At 33.9% G+C, this 16,285-nt stretch overlaps 1 protein-coding gene across 1 annotated transcript; it reads left to right on the plus strand.

The window, feature by feature from the left end:
- The first annotated feature begins 10,228 nt into the window (after positions 1-10,228).
- LOC149559002 (L-type lectin-domain containing receptor kinase IX.1-like) lies at positions 10,229-12,259 on the plus strand. The gene has a single exon (XM_089831195.1). It carries the CDS (start codon positions 10,229-10,231, stop codon positions 12,257-12,259), a length of 2,031 nt encoding a protein of 676 aa, XP_089687321.1.
- Positions 12,260-16,285: the final 4,026 nt, after the last annotated feature.

A 16,285-nucleotide genomic window follows, 5' to 3' on the forward strand; every position in this document is an offset into this window, starting at 1 on the left:
CAACTTTTTAAAATAGCCATAGCTCTCTCAACAACTTTTGCATCTGATTTGATTCATGAAATTGCAATTAAGGAAGGAGTTTCTCTAATGGAAATGTTTCACCCAGATGAAAAAATTTCTATTAATCAATCTAATTGTCCAAATGGGACTCAACTGGTGAATGCAGATAATTCCCTAGGTCCCAATGAAGTACAAGAAGGAACATTTGATTCCCTATACCAAAAATCATTTGACAATTGTCAAATGAATGCTCTCATCCAACCAAAATTGTTAGCTTCTACTAATCTTGAAGTAGCCCATCACTTGAATGAAATAAATAAATTGGAGCATCATTTAGATTATTTTCAGATCAATGACTGAGTAGAATCTCAATTGAGGATGGCTAATCTATCTGAAGAAGGCCACATTTTGAATGAATTTAATGATGTAGATGTGATGAATCCGACTGATCAAGAATCAAAAAGCTCTCAACAAAATGGCAATAACATAGATAGAGGGTATTTTGACTTCTCAATTCATTTGTCACTAGATCAATCCTCTACTACTATCTCCGTAGTGTTGAAGACTCCAAAAAAAAGAGGTAGAAAGCCGAAATCTTCAAAGACGTTATTGGAAGTGGATGCTGGTATTCAGTCTACTCTTGATGATAAGTTTTCATCAGTCAAAAGATTGACAAGGAGAATGAGAGGTTCTTCTTATCAGCAATGAAAATCATTACATGGAATGTCAGAGGTATCAATGCCTCTGACAAAAGAGGTAGGATCAAGCAGTTGCTAGATTCTACAAAAGGAGATATTATTCTTCTTCAAGAAGCTAAATTATCAAAGAAAGTTTTTGACAAGACATTGGCTAAATGGACTAATTGGCTTTCAGTTCATGAAAAAGGGCATGGGGCCTCTGGGGCTTTAGTAATTTTATGGAATGCTAAAAGTGTTCATGGTATTCTTATTGGGCAAGATTCCAATTGGCAATTGCTGAAAGTTGAACACTTTGATTTGAAATTCCTTATCTTCAACATATATGGTCCCACATCTAAAAATGATAAGAGGAACCTTTGGATTGTATTGACGAATCTTATTTAGCAAGAAAGAGAAATGAATTTTATATTAGGTGGGGATTTCAATGCATTACTATCAATGTCTAAAAAGAAAGGGGGAATTTGTCCGCCCATTAGAACTATCCAAGATTTTTCTTCATTTGTAGAACATAATAACTTAAGTGATATTTTTCCTGACAATGGATTATACACATGGACTAATCGACGTATTGGTTTTTTAGAAATTGCTGAGAGACTGAATAGGTTCTTGTTTTCACAATCATGGAAGGTATTGAGTTATAGTTTTAAATCTGTAATCTTACCTTTTTCTATATCAGATCATTTTCCAGTCCAGTTATTGATATCAAAGAACAATATATCGCAACATCTTAATCAGGCTAGCTCTTTTAAGTTTGAACACATGTGGTTCAGGCATCCTGATTTTATTATGATTTTAAAACATTGGTGGATTAATGCTCTAGCCTTTAGGGACCCTAAGATGCTTTAGTTCACTAAAAAGCTTTGTTACATGAAAGGGATGATCAAGGAGTGGAATGCAAAGGTTTTTAAAAATGTGTTCAAGCAATAACAAGATGTCTCAAAAAAACTTGAGAAGGTAAATTCAATCATCATTCAAAAAGGTCTTAGTCTGGATTTATATCATGAGCAAAAATCCTTGAAAGAAGAATGGGAGGAGCTTTGCAATAGGGAGGAGATTTATTGGAGACAAAAGTCCCATGAACTATGGTTAAGAGATGGCGATAAGAACACAATTTTTTTTGATGAAACTACTAGAGTTAAAAGGGCAGTTAACACTATTTTTTCAATTAAGAACTTAGTATTTGGTCATCTTATAGAAGATGACAATGGTATTAAGGAGGAAGGTGTTCACCTTTTTTCAAATCTCTTTGCTCCCCCTCATTTGGACCCTATTGATGATAATTTGATTAATGATTTTATTAGTTGTATTCCCCCTCTTATTGTAGCAGATCATAATAAGATGTTGCTTGCCCCTTTAACATTGGAAGAAATTAAAAAAGTAGTATCTTCATTCCCACCTGACAAAGCCCCATGCCTTGATGGATATACAACTCTTTTTTATCAAAAATGTTGGGATTTTATTGGTTCTGATTTTCTAGCAGTGATTGAAGAGTCAAGAAGGAATGCCAAGATGATCAAGAGTTTCAATTCAACTAATATTGCTATTATTCCAAAAGTTAAGCATCCAACTTCTTTTGCTAACTTTAGGCCTATCTCTTTATGAAACATGATTTATAAATTGATTACTAAAGCTATATACATGAGGTTGTAGAAATTTATTGCTCATATCATTTCTTTAGATCAAGGTGGTTTTGTGCCAGGAAGAGAAACATGGGAAGGTGTTTTTGTTACACATGAGACTCTTCATTCTATCAATTCTCATAAGTTGTCTAGTTTTGTGATCAAGCTCAACATGATGAAGGCTTATGATAGGGTAAGATGGTCATTCCTCTTTAAAGCTATTTCCAATTTTGGTTTTTTAGATAAGTGGTGAAAATGGATCAAAAATTGTATTTCTGGTGCGTGGTTTTCAGTCATTATTAATGGAGAGTCAATTGGTTTTTTTCCCTCTTCTCGAGGGATCCATCAGGGTGATCCACTATCTCCAATTCTATTTATTCTTATGGCTGATGCTTTCAACAAATTCATCAATAGATCTTCACAATTGGGCTTATGGCAAGGAATTTTGATTCCTCATGCATCTATTACAGTTACCCATTCCCTATTTGTTAATGATACTCTTCTTTTTGGTACGTCAAATGTAAAGGAAGCTAACCATATTAAATATGCCTTGGATCCATATTCAAAAGTTTCTAGTCAGAGAATCAATGCCAACAAATCAAAAATTTTCATTTTCAACAATAATGATGTAGTAGCTTAGAGGATTTCTTCAACTTTGGGTTTCTCGGTGGATCACCTCCCATTCATTTATCTTGGAATTCTTCTTTTTATGGGAGGAAACAAGACAACTTTTGGGCTTCCTATCATTGACAAAATTAGGGCTAGGATCTCTACTTCGAAAGCTAGATGGTTATCTTTGTTAGGCCGTATTTTGTTAGCTAAAGCTGTCCTAACACCTATCCCAAACTATTACTTGTCAATTATCAATGCTCCCTCTTCTACAATTTTGCAAATTAAAAATATTATTAGAGACTTTATACAGAAAGGAAATTCGTCAGATGAAAAGAAGCTTCCTCTTTTTTCTTTGCTTGAAATATTCATGATAAGGCATCTGGGGTTGTGGGGTTGCATGGTATTGCTACTAGAAATAAGGCTTTTGGAGGCAAGCTTGTGTGGCAAATGTATACAAAATCGCATGCAAAATGGTGTTCAATCATGCAATGAAAATAATTAGATTCTCCAAGTCCTTCCAGAATTTTTACTGTGTCTAATCCTCCTTTAGGTTCAGCCATATGGAATTTTATGATCTCTTCAAAGGATATTGTTTGTAATTATGTTACTTGGGAAATTCATAGTGGAGAGAAAGTAAAGTTTTGGGAAGACTCATGGAATGGATTTCCCCCTCTATGTAGACAAGAAAAGTTGGATGAAGCACACCAAGTCCTAAAAGCTGAGTGGGGCTCCTCTTTTTGGGACTATGTTTTAGCTACTGAAATTCATTCAAGAAGGATTCTCTGGAAAGATCCTCCAACACATCTTCTTAGTCAGTCAAGTCTCCGTTCCTTGAGGGACTCTCTTGCTGAAAGAATTGTTTTTCTTTCTAATAGGGAAGATATAGTTATATGGGCCTCAGCCAGAGGTGGTGATTATTCAATCAAGGAAGGTTATTATGGTCTTCAACAAGCATATAATTCAAGCAAGAAGTGTAAAGCTTTTTCCTTTTGTTGGAACTCCACTATGTTGCCTAAGGCTGGATGTTTTGCTTGGCTAGCCCTTAGAAAAAGAATACTCACCAGTGAACGGGTGTCCAAGCTAGGTATTACTGAATCTTTTATTTGTAAATTATGCAACAAGGAGCTAGAATCTACAGATCATCTTCTTCTCTAGTGTCCCTTTGCTTATGAGTGTTGGGTTTTTGTGTTGAACAAGCTTCAAATGTCTTTACCTTTTCCAAACAATCTTTGGGATCTATTTCAATCATGGCCAGTTCTATTCTCAAGACCTATATTTGCTAGTATTTGGAAGTGCATCCCAGCTACTGTGGTGTGGGCCATCTGGTGGGAATGTAGCAAGATCATTTTTTGCAATGAAAAATCAAACCTAGAATCTATTCTAGATGGGATTGAGAATGCAATTTTAGAAAGAGTAAATGCAAATATGTTCAATTGTATGAATAATATTTTAGTTTCTAGTTGGGATTATCTTCTTCGAAAACTCTGGAAACAAATTAAGTTACCTCCAGGTTTCTCTGCAAACTGGAATTCTAATCATCAATTTGATCGGCTTGATGTAAAATGGTCTCCCCCCTCTAGAAATTTTCTAAAGTTAAATTTTTATGGTTGTTCTCATGGGAACCCTGGTAAGTTAGGATTAGGTGATCTTGTATTAGAAATTGGCAAGGTGAATAGTTGCAATCAAAGCAGATGTTTTACCAGTTGGTACTAGCAACCTTGCAGAAGCTCATGCCCTATTGGCAAGTCTAATTTTGGCAAAGAGATGTAATGTTTCCACCATCCATATTGAAGGTGATTCTCAAGTAATTATAAACTCTTGTATCTCACAATATTCTCATTACTGGAAACTAGCCTATATCCTTCAACAATGTTGAGATTTAATTGATTCTTTTCAAGCTACTTGTTTCTCTCATACTCTGAGGGAGGGCAATAAACTAGTTGATTGTCTAGCTAATCTTGGTTGTGAAGGCTACATATTTGAATCTTGCCATTTAGAGATTATTTTTTTGAAACTCCCATGCTTAGCAGAGTGCCATATTTGGGACACAACAAAGATGAATGGAGCTTAATAGAAACTAGTAATATATTTGATTGACACATGGCTATTAGCTTGCACATTCTTTGTACATGTTCACAAATGCTCCAATTTGATAGGAGGTTCAAAGCTCTCTTGATTTTAGTTAAATCTTTCAGAAGGAGAGGTTTATTGGCATAATTGGACCCTGATCATTGTTGAGTATTGATATATATCATATTTTGGGTACTCTTGCTTAGTGCAAAGAAATTGTATGTTGTTGTAGGTATGCCTGGTATGACATATCAGCTTTTAACACTTTTGTATTTCGGCAATGATTCAGAGTTTTTTTGCTAGTTCTTTCTCTGATGAGCCCTTGAACTAGTTTATTAATAAATATATTATATAAGTGCTATGTCACTTTTTGATTTTTTTTTTTTTTTTAAAGTTTTTTTTTTTTTTTTTTTTTTGTATTTAAATATTAGTTAGTTCTTTCTAATTTGTTAGTAATTTAAATTTATTTTTATTTAGTCTATAAATATAGTTGTTAATGATTAAATTGGAATTTAGTTTTAAAATTAGTATAGTTAGTATGTTTAGTAAATAAGTTATTTTTGTTTTAATAAGTTGTTAGTTCAATTATTATTAGTTAGTAGTGAACATTTAGGTTAGTTTAGATTTTCAATAAAGTTTTAAAATATTAGATTTGTCATGTCATGTAATTTAATTTAATTTAATTTATATATTAGTAAAGTTAATTAATAGAAATTAATATGTTCAAATTTTGGTTTTTTTTTTTTGAAAAAAAAGAGTTAGTAATTTATTTCTTTTAAATTGAAGTTAGCTTATTAAAGTTATATTTTGTATATTAGCTATTTTAGTAGATGTTTGTTAGAATAATCATATGTTAGGATATGTTGAGATAAATTAGATGTGTTATTAGTGGAAATTGTTTGTTAAAGTGAATGTTAGAGAATATATTAAATAAATTGTGTTAGAGTGTTAGTCAAGTTGCATTATTTGTTTAATTGTGTAGTCTTCATTAGAGTAATAGGAGTATTATTATAGTTAGTTAATAATGAAGTCGAGTTCAGATGCTAGAAGTTATTTTTTTCTTAGTGGGTTCTTTTATCTCTAATGTCTTGAATAATTAGAATTAAAATTGTTTATGTTGTTATTAAAATAATTGAATTATACTATTATAAATATTTGGATCAAATAATGTATGACATTCATATTCATGCTACTTAAAGGTAGTTACAAATTTATGTCTCATAGTAGATTTAGTAGATGGTTGGTTTATGTATGAGTTATTGAAAACTATATATATATATATATATATACACACAGAGAGAGAGAGAGAGAGAGAGAGAGAGAGAGAGAGAGAGAGAGAGATTATCATATAATGAAATAAACGTTGGAATCAATTAAATTACGAATATTCAAAATTAATGATCTATTCCTATTCTAGTGTTTAGAACCCAGATGTAGTCTTAAGGTGTTATCAAGAGAATGTGTTATTTCTTAGTTGCACCTTTTCCTTATCTGTTTTAAACTTTTGAACTTAGTAAAAAATAATTTTCTTTTTGCCTTGAATTCTGGGCATGACAAACTCATAATGTTACCTTAGTCAATATATATATCATAAATTTTTTAGATCAATATATCACCAAATAGACCATGCCAAACCTACACCAAATTTGAACCAATGTGTAGAGCTCTCCAAAAAATTTCCTTTGACTACTTGAAGTCTAAAGTCCAACACTGTACGCCCAAGTTATGTCCTAATTTGTGCTCAAAATAAACAACATCTAACTTTAGGGCTCTTAGAGCCTAATTTTTTTTTAAAATCATAGAACCAAACATAGATCAAATTGTAGTTCTCTAAATTAGCTTTCCAATGCATATAATAAATCTAAAATCTGATATCCTAAGAGAAAGTTATGATCATTTTACTAAGATGGTCTTTTTACCATTTTCACTATGATTTTTTTTTCCTTTTTTTATGATAAAAATTTTGATGGGATTAACTTTGATGGCCATCATGAGTTGAAACTTAAAAACTCTTTTAGCTCCTCTGAACATGGCAAAGCTAGATCATATTATATATCAAATTTATGAAAACATCAACCGAGATCCAATAGTGGGGTCTATTTTTACCAAGGAGGTCATGTATGCAAGCTACCCCATGAAAACCTCATTTAAATGAAACATCAAAAAAATGCTTTTGTCCAAAAATTTCACATGCCCAAAAATCTACCAATATTTCATCATAACAACAAACCCAAAACCCTTAGATTTGCAATAAACATCTAATATATCTTTCCCTTTCTTTTATCCTCTCATGCATTCCCATTGATTCAATCTAGGGTTACAATAACAAAACCATAGCTCAAATACCACTTGTAAGAAAACTTGCAATAAAGAATATAACCATTTCCACATAACTCATAATAGATTTGAAATAAATATGTACTTAAAATTCAAATGCAATATAATAGATAACATACCCACAAAAAAATGTGACACAAGATATTTCCTAGGAAACCCTCATTGAGGGAAAAGTTAAGCCTCCAAAAAGCATCCGCCACTATGTATTATTTAGCAAAAATACCAGTGCAATACAATTATGGAAGCCTTCAAAGCCATAGCCACTACCAAGTAATCCATGTGAACAAGCATGAATCCAAAAATCCCATGCCATGCTTTCAAGCTTCACAAATGCTTCCTTGGCTAACCTATCAAGCCTTTTCCCACTTGACTCTTGCCTTTTCCTTCTTCTTTCTTACACCAACAATTACCTTTGTGGCTGTTTATATAGTAGCACGTCCCACAAAACCAATAACTGGTATTACATAAACCATATGCTACCTAACCCATTGACCCCACATTTAATATTGGAATTAAATTTTTTTTCCCAATATTAAATAATTACATGAAATATTATAACAGTGTTACAATACAACTCATCAAGTATATCCCATGAAAATCTTTGCATGTTTCATGTCCATCTAAGTGCAACATTACATAATAAAATAAAATAATACAATATAGCAATATTATGCAATGTGTGCAACATCCATTATCTCAAAAATTAATATTTATCCTTAAAACATTATTTATCTAGAGATAGTATAGTAGATGAATTCTTGTAGATGGGATGCTAGATAGAACAAGAAATTCAATCAATTTCGATAACTAATTTTCTTTAATAATTTACCTAAATAATGAGAAATTTTCTTCTAAAAGAAGGATACAAACGACATGATAGATCAATCTTTGAATAATTGAAGGAGAATAAAATGAGGAAGGTGAAGGAGAATGACAATAAGAGAGAGATAGAGAAAGAGGTTAAGGAGAAGAAGAATATGGAGGATAAGGACATGAGGGATAAATGAGAGAGGTAGAAAGACAAAAGTAAGAAAACAAAAAGTAGATGATGAAAATGAAGAGTAGGAGGAAGTGGGGAAAGAGGAGAAGAAGATAGGACAAATAGGGAGACTACCACGATGAAAATGATGAAGAAAAGAAGAATGAGAAAGTGAAGAAGGAGAAGAATATGAATAAAAAATAGGAGAAGTTGAAGTAGAACGTAGAGAACAAGAAGGAAAATGAAGGAGAAGGAGAGGGATGTAAGGTGATAGAAGAGGGGGACAAAAAGGGAAGAAGAAGGAGAAGAAGAGGAAGGAGAAGAAGTAAAAGAAGGAGATGAAGAAGAAATAGGAGAAGGAGAGGAACAAGGAGAAGGAGAAGGAGAAGGAAATGGAGAGAAACAAAAAGGTGGAGAAGGATATGAGGAAAAAAGAGAAGAAAGGGAAGGAGAAAGGAGGAGAAATAATTGAAAATGGAGGAAGATATAGGTAAGGGAAGAATGAAAGGAAAATGAGTAATATGCATAATAGAAATAGAGGAGAGAGAGATTAAAATAGTGAATGTAAAATAGGGAGAGAGTATTTTTATGTGTGTGTATAAGGTAGAGAAAAAGAGGAAAAGGAGAGAGGTGAAGTGGTAGATAAAGTGATAGAAAAAAAACTATATATATGAGGTGGTAGATGGACAACATATACATAGATTGATAGATGGATGGATTAATTATTTGTATCCAAGTCTATGGTGTATATCCCTCTCTTGAAGTTTCACATCTCTCTTAGGAACATGTAATAAAATAATTCACATACCTGTAAATTTGTAAGTTAAAAGAAAAAATATCAACATCATATTTTTTATAGGATTTTTGTAGATAATTATTTTTTATTTTTTAAAAGCAACAAGTAAACTTATTTGGTAGGGTACTATAACATGTAATAGGACATCAATAGATTTAATTGTGTTAAATAAAGATAAAAATTCAAATAGATATACCATACAAGTTTAAGATAGTATAGATCAAAGAGAAACAATAGTGAAAAATAGATATCAAAATATTGATCATTTGATATATATTTTACTATTTGATTAACTCTTGCCACCCCTTAAAGGTGTGAGTGCTAGTTTATGAAGATTTGTGTTTTTAAACATGATCAAAACTAAAATATTAATATTGACCAAATATTTAATTATTATTTTCAACAATCCCCGAAAAAAAAGAGCGAGGAAAAAGATATAATGGTAATTTTAATGTAGACCATCCATGGGTGTGTTTCAGTCTGCCATTCAAAGGATTGGCAGTCACAGTCATATTTTAATGTAAAAGAAATTTCTTGTGTGCCGGGTAATCGTGACAAAACAGTTCGTTGACTGTTGTTTAGTGATATCTAGTTTCTAGATTGATAACGCGCAGATGGCACTAAAGTAATAAGATTAGAAATCTTCACTTTATATTTCTTACTCCACGACGGAATAGATAATGTCGTATTACAAACGATCACCAATTTTCCAGTTTACCAGGAATCAATAGATAATCTCGTATTACTACCTACATTTTCACAACAATTTACTTTCTCTCTCTACAAAAAAATTGTTGAAATTGAAAATCAAACATTATATCGATGATTCCTCGTGAAGAAAACAATTGATCATCGCAAGTAATACGAGATATATTTCGCCAGGAAAATTAAAAAATATATGCGAAGGTTCTAATCAAATGTTATGCGCCTCACTTAATTCTAGAACGTAGAAAAGACTAACAGCAGTCAATCAAATGCTCTCTCAAGAGTATTGAATCATATTACACGCCACTTTAGACTAGCTTAACATTACGTATGACCGTAATGGCTCCTTCTAAGATTTCACGTCAGTTAAATGGTTGTTATCCATTTGCAGTAAAAGAGATCAATAATTAAGATGGCTAGTCTTCAAACTAGAGTTCAGTTTGCCCCATTGTTTATAGTTTCTATAGCTGCCTCCTCTTTTTTCATTCATGGAACGGATGGAGGAGTAACAAGATTTCACTTCCCTCCAAAAACCAATATCGGTATTGATCCGTCGGCAGATACTATGCTTGATGAGGATCGAATAGAGCTTACTGTCAACCATTTACATGGCAGAGATAAAGTACGGGGCCATGGATGGGCAACTTATAACAAGTTAATTCCACTGTGGGACAATTCTTCCAAAGCTTTGGCGGATTTCTCAACCTATTTTCAGTTCGCCATTTCAAAGATCAATGATGATTATAAGTTCACTGGCGATGGGCTCACTTTCTTCTTCGCACCTCCTCAATTGGAACCTCCCAATAATTCTTCTGGAGAATGGCTTGGCCTCTTTACATCTGCAACAGATGGAAATGTATCGAATCAGATTGTTGCCGTGGAGTTTGATACATTCAAGAATCTTCCATATGATCCGGATGACAACCATGTGGGAATCGACATCGACGGCAGAAAATCCAAGGAAACAGTTTCGATCAATGATCTTTACAGCAACACCTCTCTCAAAAATGGAGAAAAGTGGGATGCATGGGTGGATTATGATGGCGTTGAGGAGAAGCTCAAAGTGTTTCTTTCATTTAACCCAAATGGCAGTAGGACTTCTAAACCTAAATTGCCAATCTTGTGCTACGATATAGATCTCCGCCGATTCCTTCCCCAGAACGTCCAGGTTGGGTTTTCAGCATCCAATGCACACTCATTTGAGATTCACACAGTTTACATTTGGAACTTGTCTTGTCAGTACTCTTGGGAGATTTCAGTAGCAGAAGGGAATATCTCTAAACCAATTACTCCGGGAGGAAGGAATCCTTCTGCAAACATAGTATGGATATCCGTGGCTTTGGGCTGTTTCATCATCGTTATATGTTGTTTTATCTTTGCTGGAAGGTTGCGATGTTCAATGAGGAAATGTCGCACAAGTGAGGCTGAGGAGAGTGACGAGGAGTTCAACAAATTACTTCGAGAGGCAGCTCAGTCTGCTCACAAGTTTCCATATGCTGAGCTGCTCGCTGCTACAAACAACTTCAGCGATGACAAAATCATTGGTTCTGGCGGCTTTGGATCTGTCTACAAATGCACTACTTTGCCTGGCACAAGTGAAGCTGTGGCCGTGAAAAGAATATCTCCATCCTCAAGGCAAGGGAAACGTGAGTACATAGCAGAGATTAGTATAAACAGTAAACTCACTCACCACAATCTTGTGAAATTTCTGGGATGGTCCCATCGAAAAGGCGACTTGCTTCTGGTGTACGAGCTACTCTCAAATGGAAGCCTGGACAAGTATATTCATGAGAAGTCAGAATTTGGGCTAGATTGGGATCGAAGATACAACATAGCCTGTGATGTGGCTTCTGCTCTGCTTTATCTTCACGAGGATCGGCATGGGAGTGTTCTGCACAGAGATATCAAAGCGAGCAATGTGATGTTGGATTTAGCTTTCAAAGCGAAGCTGGGTGATTTCGGGCTTGCCAGAATGATGGAACGTGAAAAAGATGGACGTACAACCACGGCTGTGGGTACGATTGGGTATATTGCACCAGAGTCCGTGACAACGGGAAAGGCTACTAGAGAGTCCGATGTGTTTAGTTTTGGAGCATTGCTTCTCGAAATTGCGTGTGGTAGACGTCCGGCGGACTGGAGCTTGATTGATCACAACTGCAGAGTGGTTGAATGGGTCTGGCACTTACATGGGCAGCACAGGATTCTTGATGCGGCAGATGAGAAACTGGGTGGAGATTTCAATGCGGAGGAAATGGAACGGCTTCTGAAAGTGGGATTGTTGTGCTCTCATCCCGATCCGAATGGCAGACCGAATATGGAAAGAGTGGTGGGTATATTGAAAAGAGGAGTTGGGTTGCCTCACCTCTCTCTAACGTTTCCTGTGGCTGTGTATGGTGACCATGTTTTCCCTGACATCCTGCCTCCATCATCACTGTCCTGTTAGAAATATTAATTTCTATTCTAATCCGTTAACAAATGTTTCTAGAAGTTTAGATTTAGATTAGGTTTAGGTTGTCGGCTATAGCAATTTCTAGAATCTTGTAGATAATTGTCTTGTCGGCAAATGTCAAAGATTTCTAGAGATTGTAAACTTGCCTAAAAGGAGTGCTGTGTATCCATTTTTCTCAATCAATAAAAAGACAATCAAATATTGTGCCATAGCACATTCATTGTGTTTCATATTTTATTGTGCCTCTGCCCACCTAACAAGTGGTATCAGAGCCACATTCAGAGCCAAGTTCAAAAGAGGAGTTTGAAGGATTGTGCATAAGGAGGATTGCAACAGAGAAAGGGATATAAAGTTATTGTGAGATCTGCAAGTTTCTTATTGCCCTATTTAGGGTTTGTTATATCTGTGAATATTGTTTATAAGCTTCTATCAGGCATGGCTTCAGGGAGTTTTCAGGCTTCAATTCCAATGTTCTCAGGAAAGAATCATGATGATTGGGCTTTTAGAATGAAGCTTACATTTGATTCCTGAGTTATTAGATATAATCTTAACTGGTTATGCTGAACCTGTAGATGAGTCTACTTTAAATGCTAACCAAAGAAAAAGCTTGATGAGAATAGGCAAAAGAGTAAAAAAGCTTTATAGATTATTGGACAAGCTTTGGATGACTCAGTTCTTGAAAAAATTAAGCTAGTTGTTATAGCTAAGAAAGTTTGGGACATTCTCGAGACTACTTATCAAGGTACAAGTAAGGTAAAGATTGTTAAGTTGCAAGCACTAAGAAGAGAATTTGAAAATTTATAAATGAAGGATTCTAACTCTGTAGAGCAATTTTCAAATCGTGTTATGAATGTGGTTAATCAAGTAAGGATGAATGGTGATGAGCTTTCTAACCAAAAAGTTGTAGAAAAGATTTTAAGAAGTTTGCCTCCTAAATTTGATAATGGTGTGGTTGCAATTGAAGAATATAGAAATTTAACAACATTGTCTATAGATGAGGTGTTTGGATCCTTGTATAATCATGAAGAGAAGTTGAACAAGCGTAATGGTAATTAATTGGAGAATGCAATCAAAACACAAATGGCATTTGATAGAGGCAGAGGAAGAGGAAATGCTGGATTTAGAGGAAGAGGAAGAGGCAGAAATAATTTTCAAAAAGAAGAAAGGAGTCTAGATTCAGGAGGAAGAAGAAATCAATACTCTTATTCAAGGGGAAGCTATAACAACCAGACATCACAAAGGTATGATAAATCAAATATTCAATATTATTACTACAAGAAGCTTGGACATTTTGCAAATGAATGCAAAAAGAAATAAGCTGATATGAGTAAACAAAATGCAAATTTTTCTTAGAGTAGTTCTGAGTCATTGTTCATTACTTGCAATTTAGCTCAAGAGAGCACAAATGATTTTTGGTTTTTGGATAGTGGTTGTAGTAATCATATGACAGACTATGAAGAGTTTTTTGAAATTTTGGATACATCAATTAAATCCGAAGTGAAGTTGGAAAATAATGAGATAGTGGAAGTGAGTGGAAAAGGCACAATCAATGTTATAACAAAGCATGGTAAGAAAACTATTTCTTATGTATATTTTGTACCTAGTTTGAAACATAATCTTATAAGTGTGGGGCAGCTTAGCCAAAATTGTTATAGAGTTATTTTTGAGAAAAAAATGTGCACTATATTTGATATGCCTCCTAGTAACATGGTGATTGCAAGGGTTGAAATGACAAATAATAGAATGTTTCCACTTTGGATGAAGAGCAATATGTCTGATAAAGTTGCAACAAGTTTCAAGGTAGCAAGTCAACATCAAATATGGATATGGCACTTGAGGTATGGTCATCTAAATCTCAAAGGATTATTTGTATTGCAAATAAAAGAAATGGTAAGAGGCTTACCCCCAATTGAAGCATCATTAAGTGCATGCGAAAGTTGTATTTTGGCCAAACATCATAGAGAGAGTTTTCCAAAAGGGATGTCATATAGAGCAAGGGTACCTCTAGAAATTGTACATTCAGATATATGTGGTCCAATGAAAACATCGTCATTAGTGAGGAGCATTTATTTCTTAACATTTATTGATGACTTTACTAGAAAGACATGGGTTTACTTTATTAAATACAAATCTAAAACTTTTGGCAAATTTAAAGAATTTAAGGCTTTTGTTGAGAAACAAAGTGGTTTACCTATCAAGGTATTCAGATCTAATAGAGGAGGAGAGTATAAGTCAAATGAATATTTAGATTATTACAGGGATCATGGAATCAAAAAAACAATTTACTACTAGTTACACACCACAGCAAAATGGTGTTGCAAAGAGAAAAAATAGGACAATAATGGAGATGGCAAGGAGCATGTTGAAAGGTAAAAATCTTCCTAATGAGTATTGGGCTGAAGCAGTTTCTTGTGCTATTTATATTTTGAATAGGAGTCCAACAAAGATTGTTAGGGACATGGTTCCACAGCAAGCATGGAGTGGTAAGATTCATAGTGTTTCTCATCTCAAAGTATTTGGCTATATTGCATATGCATATGTTCCTAAAGAAACTAGAAGTAAGTTAGATAATAAGAGTGAGAAATGTATTTTTATTGGCTATGATGAGAAATCTAAGGCATATAGGTTGTTTACTCCTATCACCAGAAAAGTCATTGTGAGTAGGGATGTTGTATTCAAAGAGGATGAATCTTGGGATGGAAATATAGATACAAATGTTACAAATGCTAGAACAATATCATATGATGAGAAGGGTAAAAAGGAGCATGAAGATCAAGAGGATCAACCAAATGACCAAGAAGGAACTCCACCATGAAGTCCACAAGGAGATCACTTAGAAAATGAAGTTGAGCATGGAGAATCTTCAAATTCACAAGTAAGTAATAATTCAAACCCTATACTTGCACAATTGAGATCAAGCAAGAAAACTAGAAGGTTGTGTGAGATTTATGATCAAGGAAGTAAATTAGATTTGCAATCAAATTTTGCTTTACTTACTCAAGATCCTATATATTTTGAAGATGCAATTAAGGAAGAACATTGGATTAATGCAATGAATGATGAAATAGAATCAATTGAGAGAAATGATACATGGGAATTAGTTGATTTGCCTAAGAACAAAGATTGCATTGGTGTAAAATTAGTTTATAAGACTAAGTTTAAAGCTATTGGAGATGTAGACAAATATAAGGCAAGGTTAGCTGCTAAGAGATTTTCACAAGAATATGGGGTTGACTATAATGAGACATTTGCACCTATAGCAAGACTTGATACTGTTAGAATAGTATTAGCTATTGTAGCTCAAAAAAAATGGATGGTTCACCAAATGGACATCAAGTTAGCATTTTTGAATGGATATTTGGATGAAGAAGTCTATGTGCAGCAACCACAGGATATGAAATAAGAGGACATGAAGAAAAATTTTATAAGTTGAAGAAGGCACTTTATGGATTGAAGCAAGCTCCAGGAGCTTGGTATAGTAGAATAGATTCACACATGATGAAGAATGGATTCAAGAGAAGCACCAATGAACCTACATTATATACCAAGATCAATGGACAAGGTCAGAGTTTGATTTTTTGTTTATATGTTGATGATTTGATCTTCACAGGTAATCTATCTATTGACATGTTTAAATCAGCAATGAAAAGGGAATTTGAAATGACAGATCTAGGATTGATGAAATATTTTCTTGGCATTGAAGTTACTCAAAATGATAAAGGAATTTTTATTTGCCAAAGTAAATATGCAAAAGATATTTTGAAAAGATTTAGATTGATAAATTGTTGTCCAATTTCTACACCTGTGGTAGTAGGCACCAAATTAAATAGAGAAGATACTGAGAAGGGTTTTGATTCAACTATATTTAGAAGATTGGTTGGTAGTTTGATGTATCTCACTACTACTAGACCAGATATTATGTATGGAGTGAGTTTAATCTCTAGATTCATGGATTCACCAAAGAACTCACATAGCAGGCAAGAAAAAGGATTTTGAGATATATTGCTGAAACTATGAATC

Source organism: Cupressus sempervirens, chromosome 5 (genome assembly GCF_028749045.1).
Source record: "Cupressus sempervirens isolate cs-2001-9-10 chromosome 5, ASM2874904v1, whole genome shotgun sequence".
In the NCBI taxonomy this organism is placed as follows: Eukaryota; Viridiplantae; Streptophyta; class Pinopsida; order Cupressales; family Cupressaceae; genus Cupressus; species Cupressus sempervirens.

Coding starts and splice junctions, on each gene's coding strand:
- LOC149559002 (XM_089831195.1), top strand. CDS start 10,229: ATGGCTAGTCTTCAAACTAGAGTTCAGTTTGCCCCATTGTTTATAGTT.